The 19,016-nt window shown below is 44.6% G+C and overlaps 2 protein-coding genes across 3 annotated transcripts in view; one reads left to right on the top strand and one right to left on the bottom strand.

The window, feature by feature from the left end:
* The window catches only part of hlcs (holocarboxylase synthetase (biotin-(proprionyl-CoA-carboxylase (ATP-hydrolysing)) ligase)), a 38,081-nt gene extending 24,208 nt beyond the window's left edge, over positions 1 to 13,873 (bottom strand). Inside the window, exons 1-6 of the mRNA XM_088638935.1 lie at positions 13,506 to 13,873; positions 12,199 to 12,351; positions 10,312 to 10,474; positions 8,813 to 9,849; positions 7,921 to 8,103; positions 1,262 to 1,536 (exon numbers count right to left, since the gene is read on the bottom strand). Coding sequence (XP_088495061.1) covers positions 1,262 to 1,536; positions 7,921 to 8,103; positions 8,813 to 9,849; positions 10,312 to 10,474; positions 12,199 to 12,351; positions 13,506 to 13,757 — 2,063 coding nt within the window. The 5' untranslated portion in view covers positions 13,758 to 13,873. The remainder of the gene's footprint in view (positions 1 to 1,261; positions 1,537 to 7,920; positions 8,104 to 8,812; positions 9,850 to 10,311; positions 10,475 to 12,198; positions 12,352 to 13,505) is intronic.
* Positions 13,874 to 13,956: 83 nt separating this feature from the next.
* On the top strand, positions 13,957 to 16,792 carry ripply3 (ripply transcriptional repressor 3). Of its 2 annotated transcripts, none has more exons than XM_088638939.1 (5): positions 13,957 to 14,125; positions 14,357 to 14,577; positions 14,733 to 14,796; positions 15,396 to 15,469; positions 15,923 to 16,792. In XM_088638939.1, the coding sequence occupies exons 2-5, from the start codon at positions 14,450 to 14,452 to the stop codon at positions 16,119 to 16,121; spliced, it is 465 nt and encodes a 154-aa protein (XP_088495065.1). In that variant the 5' UTR covers positions 13,957 to 14,125; positions 14,357 to 14,449; the 3' UTR covers positions 16,122 to 16,792. The 2 variants fall into 2 exon arrangements, with proteins under 2 accessions (XP_088495065.1, XP_088495064.1); XM_088638938.1 differs by having other exon boundaries at positions 13,957 to 14,221.
* Positions 16,793 to 19,016: the final 2,224 nt, after the last annotated feature.

Below are 19,016 nucleotides of genomic sequence, written 5' to 3'. Positions count from 1 at the left end.
TGAAAGTGTGATGCATGAGTGCTTTGGAACTCCATTTTCTTTTTTTTAAATGCTGTTTGGTGCATCATGGTTTTACAGCACATTGCACAGATTTCCTTTGCTATGCTCTCAGATGGTGTCTTCATTTACCGCGCAAGATGGTTACAAGACTCAGAAACTTCCATTCTCTAAAACAACAGCGCTGGGAGCTCTGCTACGCTCAAGAGGTCATTAAAAATATCCTAGGCAGACTTGAAGTTTTATCAAACTTAAAGTAGTAAAAGCTCCGCATAACATTGTTTCACCTCTAACAGAGTCATCCTATGAATGTCTAATCTTAATAGTAGTCATACGTTGAGCAGAATACAATGTCCCATTTACGACTGTGTCTTCTGTAGCCTTAATCCTCAGCACTTTAAGATCTACTCAAAAGTGTTTTGGAGGACAGAAAGGTCTACGGTTCTCACCAGGATGGCAATGGCGAATTTCAGGACACTTAGAAATTGTGGGCATCCGTACCTTCACCTAAATTAAAGAAATTAATTTTTGCAGTTCAGACTGCAAAAAAAGGTTGCTTTTCAGTCAGTCCCTGACTTTTGCAAGGGAATTTTGTAAAGATCTGTACGTCAAGCATAATAACGTTTAATCAGAACGTAAAACAGCAACGTGGGACATCTGGAAATTAACCGAATAATCAAGGGACATGAAATCAAACTATAGACCTTTATTCCCCCTCCTCTTCCCCCCTTTCGTTAGCTTACAACCTTAATGACAACACTGTCAGATTCAATCAATTCAGCTCAGGTCCAGAATCCATTTTTCAAACTTTATGACAGGTCTAATAGCTTCCACCTGTTTCTGGGATCCTGCCTGCTAACTGGCAAGTTCCCAGTACGATGCGGAGATGGAGACAAAGACCTCTATGAGGTGCAGCCCACTTCTACTGCTGTGAGGTCATTCAGGCATTAAATTAGTTCCAGCCCACTAGCCAGCCCCCCTGTAAACCCGAGCTCCCATACTCCTTTTTCACTGCTTCCAGACAGCTAGACACTGTCACTTGTGAGACGGCAAAAGAAATGTTTACACCCCACACATAATATATTTAGCAAACCCTCAATCCTATCAGCCTATTCTCTTATCAGAGGCAGACTGACTGAGCCAGAGCCTGAATATTTCTCTTCTTCCTGGGCAGCCTAAGCTGAGTCTCCCCCGGATGGGAGTAAGAACCCACAGACCCCCCTGGCCTCTGCCCACAGCACACCGGTAACGCCAGGCACATTACCCCTCGAGCAGGTCCATGGTGGTTGGCGTGACTTCGGCGTACAGCACGAGGTGACCCAGCGTGCCAGTCTGCAGGTTGCGGGCGTAGGTGTGGAAGCAGAACTGCTCCGAAGGCTCCGGCTCGGAAGGTTCTGTCACCAAGGTGATGAGGCCTTCAGTTTGTTCTGTCTGGGGGGCTGCTGTAGAAGCCACCTTCAGGGACACTTTGGGAGACTTCAGCACACCCTCCCTGTCCACTTTGGTCCACAGCCACTTCAGGAATCTGTCTCTGGAGTCCTGTTTAATAGGAGCAACAATAAAAGCTGCATGTTACACAATCACTCCCTCCATCTCATTTTTCACTTACCGCAGTCTTCCTAAATCACTGATCATGAGCCTCTTCCTTGACTTACCCTTTAAGCAGAAGGATGAATAAACTGAATTTCTGTGAGCATCAAAAGGTTCAAGCCAAAACGTATTTCTTCAACTTGAATATTCAGCACCCAAAAATTACAGATTCACTGCACTTATTTTTAGCTTCCTCTGGAAAGGTTAAATAAGATGTTTAAACCTAAAATATTCAGCAAATCAAATTCCCTATGATATTTAAAAGTCCTAAATCTGCATTTAGAGCAGCTTAAAAGAAATTACTTAATTTCAAGCAGACTCGGATATCACTAAAACTACCGCATTTATTTTCATAAAGATCTGATCATGGACAAGCAGAAAATGCTCGAATGATTGATTACAATGTCCTTGATTAAGGCTCCTGTCGACTGGTCTGTGTTTATGAATAATTAAAATATTTTGCAAATCACAGTCACCTGCAAGTCAGGCTACCTCTTACAGTCTCTCAGAGGTTTCTTGCAATAGAAAAAACAGCATTTAATACACATCCAACTCAATTCTGTAGAGCAATGATTTTACACATTGTCTGGCCTTGTTGAAAACAAGCAAAAAAAAACATTTACGGAAAAAAATGTTTTCCAGATGTGCAAGTGACTTTTAAATATTGTTGTATACATACAAGTTGCAAACCATGTAACAGGTAAAAAACCCCAAAACAGTCTGACTTTTTGCTTTTTTTTGTCTTATTTCTGAACAAGTTAGACTTAATGGATAGGCCAGAGTAAATCTGCTTGTTCTCATGCATATCCAGTTGTTTAAATCTCCTGCACCAGCCTAGAAAGTTTGCACCTAGCAAACAATATTTTCAGTGGCTGAAATTTACACAGTACAGCACTGAGGATACCCAGGGTATATCGAACAGCAGTGGCATTTTTTGTGGAGTTTTCATAACATACAGCTAAAACTCTGTCAATACAAAGAAAATACACAGCACAACCGTCTGGGCAAAAAACCCACAAAAAGTTGCATTGCGTTAACAGGACACAACACTCAAGCTGTTCCCTGAACATAAATATAACCATGACAGGCCTGATAGCTGTGATGACTCACAGGACAAACTGTTGTAATATGCAAATCCAATGATCAGTCTATAAAATCACCCTATGCAGTGGTCAAAGCAAAGAGTTTTCTGCATAGGCACACTTGTTTCTTACAAGGCTAATGTTACAGTATGTTGCACTTTAGAGCTGGCAGAATTTGGAGTCTCTGTGCAAGAGATCAGCACACATTTCCCTACTGCCATTCTATGACAGTATTTAGGCTTTTTCATCATAGATCATCTCATGCTAGCATTCTATGTTCTGTGGTAGAGCACCACTCCAATTTCCTCAGTTTGGATCTCAGCTTCTTCAAAAACAGGAATACACCTTATTTGGAAAAAACAAAGGTAACACCTTTGTAATGTAAATGTTAGATTCCAGCCTGGGGCTTTTACTCATGAACAGCACAATTATTATACATATAATTACATATAAGATATAAGGACTTCGTCATCTCAGCTTGATTAATAGATGAAATGATAACTTGATCGGCCTGATAACGTTAAAATATGATCTGAAAAAATTCTGAGTTATGCATGTTTCTTCCGAGTATGGGATACAAGCGAATCCATCACTCGAAAGGGATGAGGCCTGTAGACAAATGACTTTTTTGATGTTTGTTTTAGAGTGTTTGAGTGGATTTGTCGGCAGCCCCCACGCCTGTCTCCTGAAGGACTCCAGAGAAGTCTTACCATGGACCAAGACAATGAATCAAACAGACCTCACCCGCCTCGCTGCACTGGAAAAAACACAACCACAGTTCCACAGTGAATGCTGTGTTTAACCTTAGCAATTGAGAGAAGTCGCCTATAGGGATCCTTTTAAATTAAGAACATCATTAGACAAGAGCAAGTCCATCACAGCTTCTGACTTTGGCCGTGCTACACTCCACCTGGCAAATTTCCATCACTTGAAAAGAACAGCAAAGTGCGTTAGCAAATTAAATTGGCCACTTAATGAAAGCACTGAATTAAGGAGGACCGAACTGAACAACGGCAGTAAAATACCCCTTTAAAGTTTGTGGAAATGTACTTTACCATTTTTATTGCTCCTGGAGAGAAAGCACAGCTGAGGAAAAAACACCATAACGGCCTACATGCCTACCGTCTTGAGGTCAATGTGGAAACAAACCGTTCTAAAAATACCAACAGGAAATTGGGAAATGAATTCATGTTTCATCTAGGCAAAAAAAAACTGCTCCACTTGTAGCTGCAGCACAGGTTTAGCTTTTGCACCTGAGGATGAAATAGAATTCACACAGGTTTCACATGGCAGTAACGTGGAGTAGCAGTTAGGGCTCCTCTGGACTAAGGACTCAAGGTTCAATGATTCTTACTGTACCAGTGGGAAGATCTACAGAAATGAACTTCACCCAGATTGGCCAGGTAAAAATGTGCAAATGGGTTTACAGGCTATCACTGTAAAAGCAAAGTTGTTTTCAAGTGACTTTGTCAAATTGAGGAACAACACAAAAATATGCCCTGTGTAGCACTTTAATATCAGCAGTTGGGCTGTTTTTTGGGGGGGATTGTACAAAATAGGAGTTTCTTTAAAGCCCTTGCTGAAAGGAACCAGGCATTAGAAAAACGCTCCCTACGCTGAGACACTGCTCCACAGTCCTTTCTTCAAACAGATGAGGAAGGGAAGGGGGAAGAAAAACCTTTTCAGTCACCATCTGGTACCCAAATTGTGTGATTAGCACCCACGGGTTTGTGAAAGGACATAGACGATAGCTTAATTAGTGGAAATCCATATTAGGGGACGCAGTGATAGTTAATCAATTAGAATCGCTTATCAGCATGCCTCAATTATCTGCTTTGTGCCCATTACAACGCAGTAATTAGGGTGGGAGGTGAGAGGGGAATCAGCCTCCTGAGACCAATTCAGATTCTGTTTACAAGCCTGTCTCTCTGCTTTCTCCTATATCCCAGGGAAGACAGCACTGAACCAGGAACGTCCAATCAAAGCACAAGCTGGAGACAAAAGATCAGGGTTTAAAGCCCTGTCATTTTTCTAAGCTTCACTTTAGCATTCTTTTACCATCTCAACACAGCCGCACAGAGCTGAAGGATTCGACGCAGGGCAATACACAAAATAGCCTAAATCCTTAAATACACTGGTGAAAAAAAGAACAGAAGACAGGCTGACTCACAGATATTTTCATTTAAACGTGAAAGATTCAGGATGCAAAATCACTCATCGTACTTATATCTTCCATTCTATTTTTTTTTGGGGGCCCTGAATTTGTACAAAAGCCTTTTCTCCTCAGAGATTCTGCACTAAAGTAATGCTATTCCCTTTCTGACTAGGCCTTTCTTCAAAACATCAACCAAAAAAAGACTAAAAAAAAAAGGATGGTGCTCTTTTGGGTGGATACATTTGTGATTTTTCTTTTTATTCTCCGAAAACGTTGCGATCCGAAATGAGGCCACGGTGAGGCGGATGGGTCAGTAGCTTCCAGTTTTCGGGACACAAAGCTGAGGGACGATACCCAAAGCGGCCGACAAACGTCTCTGGAAAGGCCAGCAAGCCCAGGATGAAAAAAGAATGTTGCGTCTTGATGAATTAGGAGCTTTGTGAGCGTTCCCTCTCTCTCTCTCCCTCCCGTGCGCTCTCTGAACCAACGGAAAATCTGCCCCTCGGCAGACAAACTTTCTACTCTTCAGCTCCAGCAAGGTGCACAGAGCTTCTACTATTTGCTTTTCCCTGCAATTTGAACAAAAAAACAATCTGGAAGCAATCAGGCAGCTGCCCTCATCATCCACATGTTTGTTGTAACAGAGTGGCTGGGGCAGGGGTCAGATGTCAGCCCGAACTCAAAACAAACCTCATCATAATAATAATACAGTTTGGCTTTTGTGTCCGAGTGAAAGGCTAAGTGGATATATAAATGAGTAACTTAACTTGTCAAAATCACTCATGGGCCGTATCAGAAATTATCTCATAACAGCGCATGTGTGCTCAGCTTGTATTGGAAACTGCACGTTAGACACGTAGGACTTGAAACACAGTGCTTCTCTCTGCCCTCCATGCGTTATCTTAACCAAAATTAACTGCTTTTTTAACCTTTTTTCCCCATTCATATTATATTCAGATCACTAACAATATACTTGCAAAGTTTTCAGGGACCTCTGATGAAATTTCCAAATCCCCTTTTGTAGCTCCCAGAGAGACCTACACAAAAACTTTCAGCAGCCTTTACAAATTAATCAATGCAGAATATCAGTTGCTTGCCATTACCTGTACATAATTAATGCGGATATCCACGCTGTTTGAAAATAGTTGTTTTCATTTGGGAGACACGACAGGAGCCTGTGATCCACACTGTATACGCACATCAGTTGAAGAAGGCTGCCACCTAGCGGGGATATGCATACTGCAGCTGAACACTGCTCAATTTTGTGCACCGTTTGTAGGAATATCTCATCGCTCTTCTTTCCTAACGATGTGACAGCTTGCCACTTTTCCCCAAAATAATAAATGTCAGCCAAAACGTGTCTGACTATGGCTTAGAGGGTTATGCTTTTCTTCAGATAACTAAAACCAATAAATGTATAAATGTTGACCTCCTTAATCCAGCTAGTGCCTTGAGCTTTGTAACTACATGCAAAACATCTGAGAACACATAGCTAGCATGCCATGCAGAAAATCAATCATTTTATTTACTACACTGCCCTTTGCAACACTTCACAGATTTCTGTAGCTGTTAAGAATACAGTAACACTAGAACAGGAGGAGACACTGATTGATGTAGTCCAGTTAATTCTCTCTATATATTTGCCCACAAAGCTAAACTGTACACCACATGCAACAAGAAAAACAAAACAGCAGCTCGAGACTAGGAAACAACAGTCCAACTGCAATGCAGAGACCTAACTGTAATGGCCCAACTTCATTGAGATCCCACTAAAAAACTGATTAGCACAGCATGCAAATTCCCCACATAGCTTTGGACACCACATCACCGGCAGGGGGGTTATCTGAATATCAATAAGTTGGGCCTCACAGACACACAATAGAGGAATTAACAACTGCCTGCAAAGCGCTGACTGACATCCACACTGGGTGATAATTCCAGGCTCCAGCAAACGTCTCCAGTCAAACCAGCTTTTACAAAACACATCATAATTATCCCTGCAAATATTTATCATGGAAGCCAATCAAGGAATCCATTCAGGCAAGTTACACATATGGAAACCATTTGTTTTCCTAATATATGCAAATGTGGGTCAAAGTACTCAACCGACAGAAAATGTTGGATGTCCAGAAGGCATGGCAGTAAAAACGTTTGACCACGTTCGAATAAAAAGACCAGGGAGAAGTGTCTGTCTGTCAAGTGGGAAAAAATAAACTAGAGATATCAGTTTCTTAAATCATAGGAATGCACTAAAAAAGCAAAGCATTTCAGTACAAAGATAAATGCACCAAAAAAGCCATGAAAATCCAGGTTTTTCTTTTTACAGAGATCGTTTACAAATCCAAGTCTATGCAGAAAGGTGGGGACCTCCTGAGAGACCCCAGATCCAGCCTCTTCTGGCTTCACAGCTTTTTTGAAGGAAACATTCCTCCTAACATCGCTATGTGTCGCTAATCACTGGATACTGAGTTATTACACCAATATGCATCATCAAGGAGTGACCAGCGATATCACTAGGCTGGTGCAACTTCTGCGCTTCGTTCAGGAATGACTTAAGTTAGATATGTGTGCGTTTTTTATCTTAGCCCGAGAGTAATGCTAAAAAAAACTTCTGATTCTTTTCCCAATCAAAAACTCTGATAAATTGAATTTGAGCACAACCTTGAACACAATTTAACCTAACAGTAGCTGGCCCTTACTATAACATCAAACCTAACCTCAGGTCTAACACAACCCTAAATCCCAGCCCTAAACCTAGCTCAATGCACGTTTTTTTCTTTGATGACCACAAGGGGGTGCCAGCTGCTTAGTCACAACCAGGGCTCCATTTCACACCTTTGCTAGGACCCATCAGCTTTGTGAGTCTATGTTCTCAAGACAAGAGCAGATCAAGCAGGGTGAGAGTTTAGAGAGGGCCAGGAAATGATAAAGCCCATGCAAACAGATCGCCAGTTGTGCTCTGTCCTGACTGGAATAAACAACAACAACCTGGAATAAAAAAAAAAACATCTGCTTCAGCCAAGACCAGAAGATCCCCTGTCCAGGGAGAAGCTTTACTGCTCGAGACGATACAGTTCGAGAGAGAGAGCTGCCCACCTGAGACGAGGAGAGGAGGTGGATGGGGCTGGGAGGGGGCACTTGGCTCGGTTCACAGCTCAGTCCAAGAGAGCTCAAGATTTTGGACATCGCCTCGTAGCGTCGGGCGTTGCTAACCTTCAGCTCATCGAAGTCCTCGGGGTTCTGCACGTCCCCCGAGTCAGGCGAGGTCTCCAGACGAACCTGCGCCGCAGAGGGGGAAAGAGAAGGGGAGGGAGGCCGGGCTGTATTTCCTAACCTGACCATCGGTCTTTGTGCAGTCAGAAACCCACCGCCAGTCACCTCATACAGCTAACATACACTCGTATATTCACATACAGACGCTGCACTGCTTCACTAATACATTTGTTGAGCTAACGAAGAAGCGTTTCTCATATTATAGGTGTGCACATATAGAACAGATTACTGCTTTATTGTTACGACAGAGCATCACGTATAAGAGACTGGAAAAAACAAATAGTAATGTGTGGTGCTCTGTGAAACATTAGGAATTCACAAAGGGGTCTGAATACTCAAAAGGGTTGTGAATTGCTGAATTAGAGGCTCATTCTTAACCCCCCTCATTATTAATCTCTCTCAGTATCCTATAGTTCACATAACGCAATGGAACCCAAGAGAGAGATTGTTACCACATCATTAGTTCAGAGTATTGTGAGCAACATGCTGGTTGAAAACTGCTGAAAAAGAAATAGGATAGTTCAGATGACAGAATGTGCAATTTAATTTAGGAAAGTCCTGAAAAAGAATAACCTTTGACTGCAGAGATTTCCAGAAATCCTTACAAATCAAATATTTCTGGCTTGCCTGTAACCATTTTGCTCCTGTGTGTCCTCAAAGGCAGGAGTGCCGTGTGCGGTAGGAGTGTGTGTGTCCTGCCCGACGCAGCTCATACCTGGCACAGAACAGCTCGGCCTCCCCGGTCTCCACGGGCGAGCCTCACCACCACCACGTCCTTGTCCTGACCGCTCAGCTGCCCCCACAGCTCCACCTGGCCGTCCGTCTCGGCGTCGCCCTCCCTCACGAACACGCCCCCGCTGGTCATCACGCTCAGCTCCAGCTCCGCCTCGGGCCCGGGCTCGCCGGCCCGGCCGAACCTGAGCCTGTGGACCCGGTTCCTCAAGGCAGCCTTGGGGACGACGGCCAGGCCTCCGAAGCAGAAGGGGGAGGACAGGCCGAGGAGCCTGCCGCCCAGCGAGACATAGGAGAGGAAGCGCTGGCGGAGCTCGGGGGCCAGCGGCTCGTCCGAAGCCAGCACCACTAGCCGGGCGCTCTCCAGCCAGGGCTGGCTCAGCACCTGCTCGTGCCTCAGCTGGTACACCACGTAGCTGTCCGCGTCCAGGCACTCCGCCAGCAGGCCCCTCACTCGCCGGTACCGGGCCTCGGACTCTGCCGGCTCCTGGCCGGCGTACACCAGCACGTTGGGGGGCTTGCCTGTGACGCTGGCTCTCCTGGACTGGCCGCAGGAACGCTCGTCCTCCTCCTCCTCCTCCCTGCTGGCTGAGCCCATGTAGTCGTCAGGCAGGTCAGGGATGTTCTCCGCAGAGGCAAACTTCACCGACTCGATGGTGCAGTTCTCCAGCTCCAGGCACTCATGGCAGCTGGAGAGATGCAGGTGATGGCCCTCTTTGTGATGGTCCTTCACACCGTTTGCCTCCTCTTTATCCATCTCTGCCTCCTCCTCCTCCTGTTCTCTGCCTCCCGTTGCCCCCTTCTCCCCCTGAACGGTCTCCGGGCTTTGCTGCCCGTCTCCGTCGGGGTGAGATCGTTGCTGGACCGCACCTCCACGATCGCCCCCATGCCCGCTTGCTGCCTCAGCCACAGGCCCCATGCCAGGAGACTCCTGGGGTCTTGATGGCTGCGATTGCTTGTCAGTAGCCATTTGCCTCTTTTCAACGAGCTCCCTGAGGGCAGATTCCTGGAGTAGCACAGCTAGGGGAACAGAGGGAGCAGAGAGGGGAAGTGAAACAGTCATATAGCCAGCAGTGTGGAGCAGCAGGCAGGGATCTGGGCTCACAGCTGTAAGGAGGAAGGTTCTACTCCCCAGGCAGAGCATTAGTAAGATGCAATGAATGGGTACAAATTCTAATTTGCCCTGGATTAAAAGCATCAACCATATAATTTAATACATGCACAGATATGCCATGATTAATTAGACATACAAGAAATATGCAGGCTGTTAAGACCTGTAAAGATTATCTTAACAACACAGGGAAAAAAAGCACTTACGTTCTTATCTGTACAAACACTACAAGGTAGGACAAAAGTCTACTGAACTGCAGACTTGAAAAGCTCCTTTCCCCCACGTAATCACGTCTAACACTGAGATCTCCATTTGTACAATCCAAAGCAATCAGGTCAAACAATCTTTGCTCCCCGCCCCCCCGAACTCACAGACTATATTGTCCGGCACCAGCCCGTTGTCCATCTGAAGCCTGTCCTCCATGAAAGCCACTCCGATCTGGCTGAAGTCCTCCACGCTGGCCTCTGCAATGGCCTTGAAAGGCTGGCCAGGGCTGCGGGCCAGAGGCAAGCAGTGATCTGACCACTTCAGTATCTGGAAATCAAAGACAAAACCTCCCAATTCGTATTTGTGTCCAAGAACGAGAACGCTTCAGGGTTGGAGGAGCCTGGTTGGCCATCCTGATACTCAGAAAAACAGAAGGCAGTGGCAAAATAAGATATTCAGCAAAAAAAAAAGGCAAACGCAGTCCAATTCTGGACTAAACTGTCAGTTTTCTCTCCTCATGTTTGGTGCGTTTTTATTATATATTATTTTACAACTTTAATAAAATAAAACTTGTTAATATTAATTGACCATTATCAGCACACTTCAGTCCTTGTGTCCTAAGAGTCTAATGACATATTCCACTACCGATAAAGACGGAAACATTCTGAAGCCTTCTTGAGTGCTTCTGTCAGTGAGGCAACAAGCGGGGTGCCCTTCGTTTTGACTCGGGCCTCCTGGGGCAAGAGAGAAACAATGTGGATCCCAAATAGACAGGTAAGCCCCCTCTCCATTTCCTCTCCTGCTGTAACCACAGGACTCTTGCTCATTACACTCGGTTCACCAAAGATCGGCTAATGCCTTTCAAAAAGCTTCCTGAGTGACAGGAACTGAGCTCTCGCCTCTCGGATATGATATGCTGCTCCTTTAAGCATGACTTCCCAAAAATATGCCGAAAGCTTTCTCTTTTCAAAGAGCTTTCAATGGTCGGAGGCACCCTTCGACATTGACCAGGTTTCCCCGACTTGAGACGGCCACACCCAGCCTTCCAGGAGACAAAAGGAAAAACAAAACTCGGGCCACGGGCCGACTAGCCGTCCCAGGGGCTCCGAGAATCAGACAAAGAGTGGCGGCTCAGGTTTCTGAGTGCAGGAGACAGCTCCGCAAATAAGTGCATCCTCCGTGGCTGAGCATGTCAAAACCTCACACTGTCTCCGGGGGGGGGGAGAGGCGAGCTTATCAAAGCTGGAGTCCAGGGAGATTGAGACAAGTGAGAAGCAGGACACCACCGTGGATAAAGATAACCCAGAGGGCCGCTGCCATTTCCCCCCCAAGAGCTCCTACAGCGGAATGGGTGCAAAAGGAGCAGATTTCTCCATCCGTGCAGAAAGATCAAAGGGTAAAGACACCAACCGCTTCCTGATTGATCAGCAGTAGCCTGACATTTCAATCTTAACCACCAGCGACCCGTTTATCTGGGCCCTCTGAAACACTGGCCTGCAGGGCTGTCCATCCTGCTGTGCTATCAGGAACCAGTGAGTGGAGTCACAATAGACTGTCCAGATCTTCACCCAAGTCCCTCAGAAGTCTAATTCACAGACAGATCTATCTTCAAGTGACTAGAAATGCACAATCAGCTGAGCAAGGGAGTGAAAGTCTACTACAACCTTTTTGGGGTTTTTGGGAGGCAAATGAGCACAACCTACTGTAATTACAGACTCCAACAAAAAGCATAGGCCTGCACGCTTTTTAAGCATTTAAAAAACACCCCCATGTGAACAGAAAAAGAGGACAGTGCTGCAAAGGCAGAGGGTGGAAGGGTGGAGTGGGAAACAGTGTTTCAAGACTAAAAAAAAGAACAGAACACCTTCTGAAAAAAACTAGATGTATTTGGAATGAATCCACAGCTTGATTTCTCAGGTTGAGAGCTGATAACTCTATGTGCAATCTTTGTCACTATCGAACAGTAATGCTTAGGTCACTATCTGGAGAAAAAGTGCGTTCAGGCGGCCTTTTTATCATTGGAAGTTTATTGCATTACTGGGCAGACTGACCTTTCTCCGTGACGTGGGCAGTGACTTTAAGGCCAGCTCTTGATCAGACGAAGCCTCTATCACAAAGGCAATGTTCTTGGCTCTTGAAACAGAATCCAGATAAACTAGAGGAGATCCTAGCAACACAGTCCACTTGCTGAGGTCATCACAGGGCTGTAAATGCAAACCAAGCGTTCAGGATAACAGAGCTATTCCACATACAAATAGTGCTGTATTGTCAGCATTGGTTTCATGAGAAAACAGCACACTATTTTATTAACTGTAAATGCCGGGAATGTAGTAGGAAACCTGACACTTTTTTATTAATGTTACATTCCATTTAATCAAAACAGTTCTTCTTACTTTAAGAATTCCTGATGAATACACTATTAAGCTATTTTTATCCCTAATGGACTTCAAACCTCTCCACCTATAGCAGACCCTCTTCATTCAACACTGAAGTGTAGCACCAGCCTGGCTGACTCGTTGCCCACTACGCAGCAGGTAGGGAGAAGGGTTAAAATGCTTCACCAGGCAAATTCAGGGGAGTAATTCAACTCTGCCAGACTGTACAAGCCCACAGAGTAATTTAGCCGAAACAATGCAGACAGCACCCCTACTCTTGAGCAAGTGCTCCAGACCTAGTTCAAAATCTTACTGAGCACACATACTCCTTGTCTGACTCCCAGAGACACTAACATCCTGCATATACTGTTTCACCTGCAATAAGATGCATCTAAAACTCTGTACAGAGAATTATTACCTTCCATGTGTTTTTGATACAACTTTTTTGTGCGATTAGTATCAATTAAGCAGCAATAGTCATAATAATCTACTTTGTTCATCTTAAAGGAAACTTTTTCAAATTCCCTGTGGCACCCGCGGTGGCCGTGTTACTCTGCTAGCAAACCTTGTTTTGCTCATTTATAACAGATACAACTTTATTATTTTAGATGGATGAAGGGATGTGGGATGATTTAATATCACTGCTATTCAGAGGTTTATGTTACCGCCTAAACGAAACTGGGAGGTCTCCATTTGAAGCCATTAAACGTGTTTTCAATAGCTTTTGTAAAGATGCTGCAATTTCTGTACTCTAACTCTTTCACGTAAGATACATTTATGATTTGTTCGACAATTAAGCGAATGCCGTTATAACCCACTGGAACTGTTCATTCTCAAGATCTTTTGCTGCGGTATCCCTGATCTGCAAACTTACTGCCGCTCGGCATGTGTCAGGTGGAGCGCACGGCGAGGCCTGGAAAAAGAGCTTAGCATGGACGCTCGGAGCACGCTAGAGAGCTACGGCGGAACGATAATGCGATCACCTGAGGCTCGGTAATGCAAAAGACCTTGTCGCCCAACCTGAGGAACACTTTATCTTCTCGCAAAGAGGGGCTGTGCGCTTGGAAACTTTTCTCGGCGGCAGGCTGCCTTTTCTGCCACTGTCCCGGTTCCAGAGTACGGAACGCGAAGCCGCGACTGCCCCCGCACAGCCTGCGCACGGTGCTCCGGATCACCACCGTGTAGCACCTCTGGAAGCGGACCCACAGGTAGACGTAGCAGAGGGTGATCAGCATCTTTCACCGCATCAGAAAAGGGGCGAGCGGGCAGCCTCGCCGGCTCCTTTCTCCTCTGCACTTCCCTGTTGCTGCCGGCGGCGCTCCGCCCCTCCTCCGGCCGCGTCAACGCGTCAGGCGTGCCGTGCGCTCTCCTCCGCGCTCCCGGGGCACCAGAGGGGAGTCGGACCCGGAGCCTGACCCGGGCGCCGCTGCAAACTGTAGGCCTTCTAGTAACGAAAGCTGCTGCTGGGTACTGGCAGTATTCATAACTAGAATATTCATATTCCTAAGAATCATATTCAATATTCATAACGTGTGGTGTGCAAGACAAGACATGCCAGACATTTCATTCACAACGTGTGTGAGGTGGGTGCATTTCACAGACGGTGCGTGTGATAAACATTTAAAGGAGCTTACTGTAAATTGATCCCGACAGCCTGTTCCCGAAAATGCATTTCCGGTTAGAAACAGTTTTCCCGCAGGTAAATTATTTCCATTCACAAGCTGGGGGTGGGAGGCGCTGATCGATGGTCCGTGGGAGACGGTCGTAAACACTTCAGGGTGAATCACACCCACTTCAATTTGTCTGAGCAAGCCCCTCTGTTTACCCACGTCAGCGGGCCTGACGGGGACAGCCTTAAGAAGCCACACACTCTCTCCAGCGCCGCTCAGTCCGGGTGTTTGCTCGAAAGAGGACCGGTGGCAGACGCATGATGCTCCCGCACAGCTTGGAGATGGAGCCCCCGGCCCGTACGCTGAACGTCCACGTCACGCGTGTCTGTCCGTGCTGTCGAGTGTCTCCTGTGGGACAGCCGGGTCATCCGGCACAACAGAAATGGTATACGATCGAGCAAAGAGAAATTTGTACCATAATCATTGGTAATAGTAATAGACTAGTGGTTAAACAAATAAGCACAAGCTATTCTGACAGTGATGAAGTACATGCTGGGGGAAAGGGTGATTCCTTTAACATTTTTTTTTAATTGTTTGCAGCGATTCGGCGATATGGAGACCTTGGGTTCTGACCAGCCGAGATGTTCAACTGCGTCACGGAAAGGTAACAGCAAACCTGCGTTTCGTCAAGAGAGGCTGGTTTTAAAATAAATAAATCGATGAATCACTTTGAAGTCACGATCGTGCTAATGATAACATGGAACCCATGGCGCTTAATTCTGGTGATTTATTCTGTTTATAGTTCGTTTCTTTTTCAAGAACTTTTAAACGACAAGAACATCTTGCTATTAAAATATTGGCCGATGCATCTGATCAAATCCATCTTTAGTTTATTGCTTCGTCGGATTCGTGCCCAGGTTATGTTGATTGTTTCTGCTTTTTCCAATATACACCATTTAATTTGAATAATTACAATTTTCAACAATCGGTTTTCCTGGGGATCAAGACTTTCTATGGGTAAAAACAGGACGTACTGTACATCTGCGTGCTCTGCGGTTTCACCTGATTATACTGTTTTTAGTCTTCGCATTATCTTTACCGAATGAGGACGTAGGCAAACATGCGGTAGTTCTTGTTTCTAAATCTTCTTTGAAATGTTTCATTTCACTTGTCTGTGTGGCGGTTATTTCTGTGAGTTGAGAGCCAAAGCGAGAAACGTCGAAGCGCCTATATTAAAAAAAAAAAAAACATTTCTGTTTTTAGTCTGATTCTGGAAGTCTGAACTCTCTCAAGAAACCGACCTCAAAAGGCGCGTTCGGATTTCAACACCCGGTCAGGTAAGTGTGAGTGTGGAACATAAGTTGGAATTCAGTGAAAACCAGCAGCACAAGTTTCTAAGAATCAAATATCAGACTAAACTATCAAAAACTTGACTCAATACCTATTGTATATATTGCTTAAATTTCTGTAGGCAGGCTTTGAAAAATGGTGATGGGCAGATGTTAATTACACTACTATTGGAATGAATTGATGAATTATTGGTGAAACGAACTTGATCTAAAACACTGCAAGACATACATTTATCTTCCTTCCAGGAATACGTACTGCTATATTTATTTTTTAGTCCTATGACTTTCTGCTACTGAAGGGCTTATTATTTTCAACATTACTGGATGTCATTCTTGTATTGCAAGTACAGTGGGCGAGTGAGGAAGGGGGGGGGGAGATTCCCTTTCTGTTTGTGGTACTGTAGCAAAAATAAAACGTGTATTTCTTTCTTCTGTCGGTAGACTCTACATGCCCAGGTCAAAGACCCAGGAGTACCTGCGCCACATGGGAGAAAAAGTACTGTCCAGCTTTCCTGTCCAGGCCACCATCCACTTCTACAATGATGACACGGAGTCCGAGGAGGAGGAGGAAGAGGAGTACGAGGCCGGCGCGACTGAGCTGCCGGGGCTCGGCCCAGGCGATGGTGGCACCATGCTCTGATGACTGCCGCGCCTGGCGAGGACAGGATGTCAGGACGGGAAGACACCCGCTGTTTTGGAAACAGAACTTAATGAACAGAGGAGAAGGGGGGCACGGGGTCACAGGCTGTGCCGCAGGAAGGGTCACCTCAGACAGCAACAGGAAACCAAAATGGGGAAGGTCGCTCCGAGCTGCTGACTACGCAGAATCGATACCCTTTATATGGAGGGCTTGTAAACTGACCTTTAAACTCAATAAAACGAAAACCCAACTTAAGAATAATTGCATTTCAGAGCAGCACTATATCAGCAATTATTTGATCATTTCCTATGGTTTTGAGGTGTTGATATACACAATAGTGAACACATTCTTTCTCATGTGCTGATACATCACTCTGGACTTTCCAGGTTTTTTTCCGGGTGTATTTTTTGCTGTGGTCTTGGATGCCGTAGAGGAAATTTCACTGAGAATTTCATTCACAGTTTGATACTTGCAAGATGAGAACTATTTCAAGAAACTTTACAATACCCAGTACTACTAGATGTGCTATAACTGGTCTATTTCAATCTTAATATTATTCACAGGCAAACTACAACATTGTTTACGTATACAGTGTAAATATATAAAGTTTTGATGAAATTGTATTTTGCCCTGTTTTTATTTTTAAATAAACTGTACAGTTTTGTATCTTATTCAAGTGTTTCATTTTTTCACCCAGTTAAATGTTCCATTAGGCCAAATTCTTTTCTTGCATACATTGAAGTTGTCCCTTCGTACCTTCTGTAGAATTTGTATTCCTTCCAAAACGTAAACATACTCTTTGTACTGTTTATTGTTTTATTATTCTAAAGGTAATGAACAGAAGACGGGGCACTTCACACACGGTTTGCACAGACAAAGCCACTCCTGCATGTCTTTTTAAATGCACAAGAGTGATGGTACTCGAGAGTTCGCTCAGTCACGGTTTCCAAAAGCCACTCCCACAGAGACACTGAGGTCTGGCCATGCATGCTGCCTGAGTGAGGCTTGAACCTGTGAACTTCAGGCTGCAGGTCACAGCCCCCCTCACCTGCTGAGCCAGCAGCGTGCCAGCAGACAAAGCAAGCTGCAGCTACAAGCTTCAGTGCCCTGGAAGACGAAGATACATAGAAATACAAGCATACATAGAAGAACATAGAAAATAATGAAGAAAAATGGGATTGTAGGGATCTTTCCAGGTTTCTAATTTCTTTTCTTTAATAAATGCTCTTGGTGCAGAATCACTGGTTTTCCCAGACACTTAAGATATACCCTTTGAACTACTGAGTTTTAACTGATGGACGAGGCACACATAAATCACGCCAGTCACAAATGTGTACCACAGCAATGTATCCACTTGAGTGGTGGCTACAGTGACCCATATCTAGTGACACAATTCCTCTGGAAGATTTGACTAAATTGGATTTCCAATGTAGAACCTTTTCTTCAAGGGTGAATTGTGATAAGATTTCACCTCAAACGCAAAAGTGCAATTTGCCAGCGTGGGGAATTATTATTTTTAATTCTAAAAGGGGTGAAAGAACAATCTGAACTTTGCTTTGCCAACCGTTAGCAGACCAAGTGTACACTTTTTCATCAGCTGTCTTTTTAATCAGAGGGAATTTGTATTTTATTTTTCCAAGGTAATGAATACCACTCAGTGTCTCTCTCAGAGAACACATTTGCATTTTCCCTCTAATAATGTCTTCTTGTAAAGATATTGATTGCTGGAAAACATTTTTGCAAGGTATTTCAGGAATCTGAATTGTGGTATTTCGGAAAATTGAATATCAGTAGCCATGATGTACAATGGCCCCTACTTTATCATATAAACTGTCAAGATTAATTTATAATTTGGTGAATGTCTTCTGTTTTAGAATCGAAGAGTACTGGTAGCTCAATGGTAGATGTTTTCTCTTGGCAAGATAAAGTCAGCAGATCAAAACGATATGCACGTATCTGTTCTAAAAGATGTTTTCATTTATTTTCAGCTGCACAAAATTGACTGTTTTTAGTTAGTATATTCTGTACATTTATAGCAACACTAAAGAAATTACAACATGCATGTGTAAGAGCTAATAGGAAAACAGACAAAGTGACAGTAGTATATCTGTAATTGCAAATCAGCATTGGCTTCAATAATGCTTTATGGCTCCTTTTTGTATGTATTCTGGCCCTAAAATACTTTTCATGCTGCAGAACTCCGGAGTCCAAGACAGCATTTTGTTTTCTGATAAACATATCTCTTTGCTGTGGTGTTAACTGAACATAAGCAAAATGTAAAAGATGGATTGGACATCCAACTGGCCACTAATCTCTCTGCTGACAAGAAAGGCAGTGATCAAAGCTGGGGCTGGAGGTGAGACAGGGGGCAAGTTTAGCTCTCAGCTGACAGTGCAGTCAGTCTCTCTCTGCACAGTAGTGGATTCCTGACATGTGATCTGGGTAGGCTTACATGAAGGGCCAGGGACACTCCAGTACACATGGGGTTAAACACTGCCAGGCCATTTGATCTGAGCACTGTTTGCTTTTGATGCCTTATCTCACATACTGACGACAGTGCGATGGTCTCCTGCCCTGCCTGTGAGAGTGGCTTGAGTCCAGACAGGGATGGAGTTGAGTGGCTTCTCCACCACAGACTGATTGAAAAGCCCTGGTGAAAACCCAGCAGATAAAGAGATGGGCGATGGCCATTTCACTAGCAGACTGGACAGTTCAAGGGGTCGTGAACTGCCATGACCTTTACCGCACAGACATAATCACACAGTCCAGCTCGCTTGTGCTTACCAGTGCACCCACAGCAATCATTAAAAGGAACAAAAAGCAGCAAAAGATGATGTCAACTTGGCACACATGAAAGCATTAAGCATATACAAAATTGGATAATTCCTTCATTCC

This window comes from Lepisosteus platostomus, chromosome 7, assembly GCF_059453375.1.
Source record: "Lepisosteus platostomus isolate fLepPlt1 chromosome 7, fLepPlt1.hap1, whole genome shotgun sequence".
Taxonomy (NCBI): domain Eukaryota; kingdom Metazoa; phylum Chordata; class Actinopteri; order Semionotiformes; family Lepisosteidae; genus Lepisosteus; species Lepisosteus platostomus.
Note: the sequence above shows the minus strand (reverse complement) of the source record. Positions and strands in the feature narration are given on the sequence as shown.

Excerpts from the sequence above, each read along its gene's own strand:
- ripply3 (XM_088638939.1), top strand. The coding sequence starts at position 14,450 with ATGATGCTCCCGCACAGCTTGGAGATGGAGCCCCCGGCCCGTACGCTG. Across the intron at positions 14,797-15,395 it reads TTCAACTGCGTCACGGAAAG|TCTGATTCTGGAAGTCTGAA; the intron begins GTAACAGCAAAC and ends TTCTGTTTTTAG. Across the intron at positions 15,470-15,922 it reads GGATTTCAACACCCGGTCAG|ACTCTACATGCCCAGGTCAA; the intron begins GTAAGTGTGAGT and ends TTCTGTCGGTAG.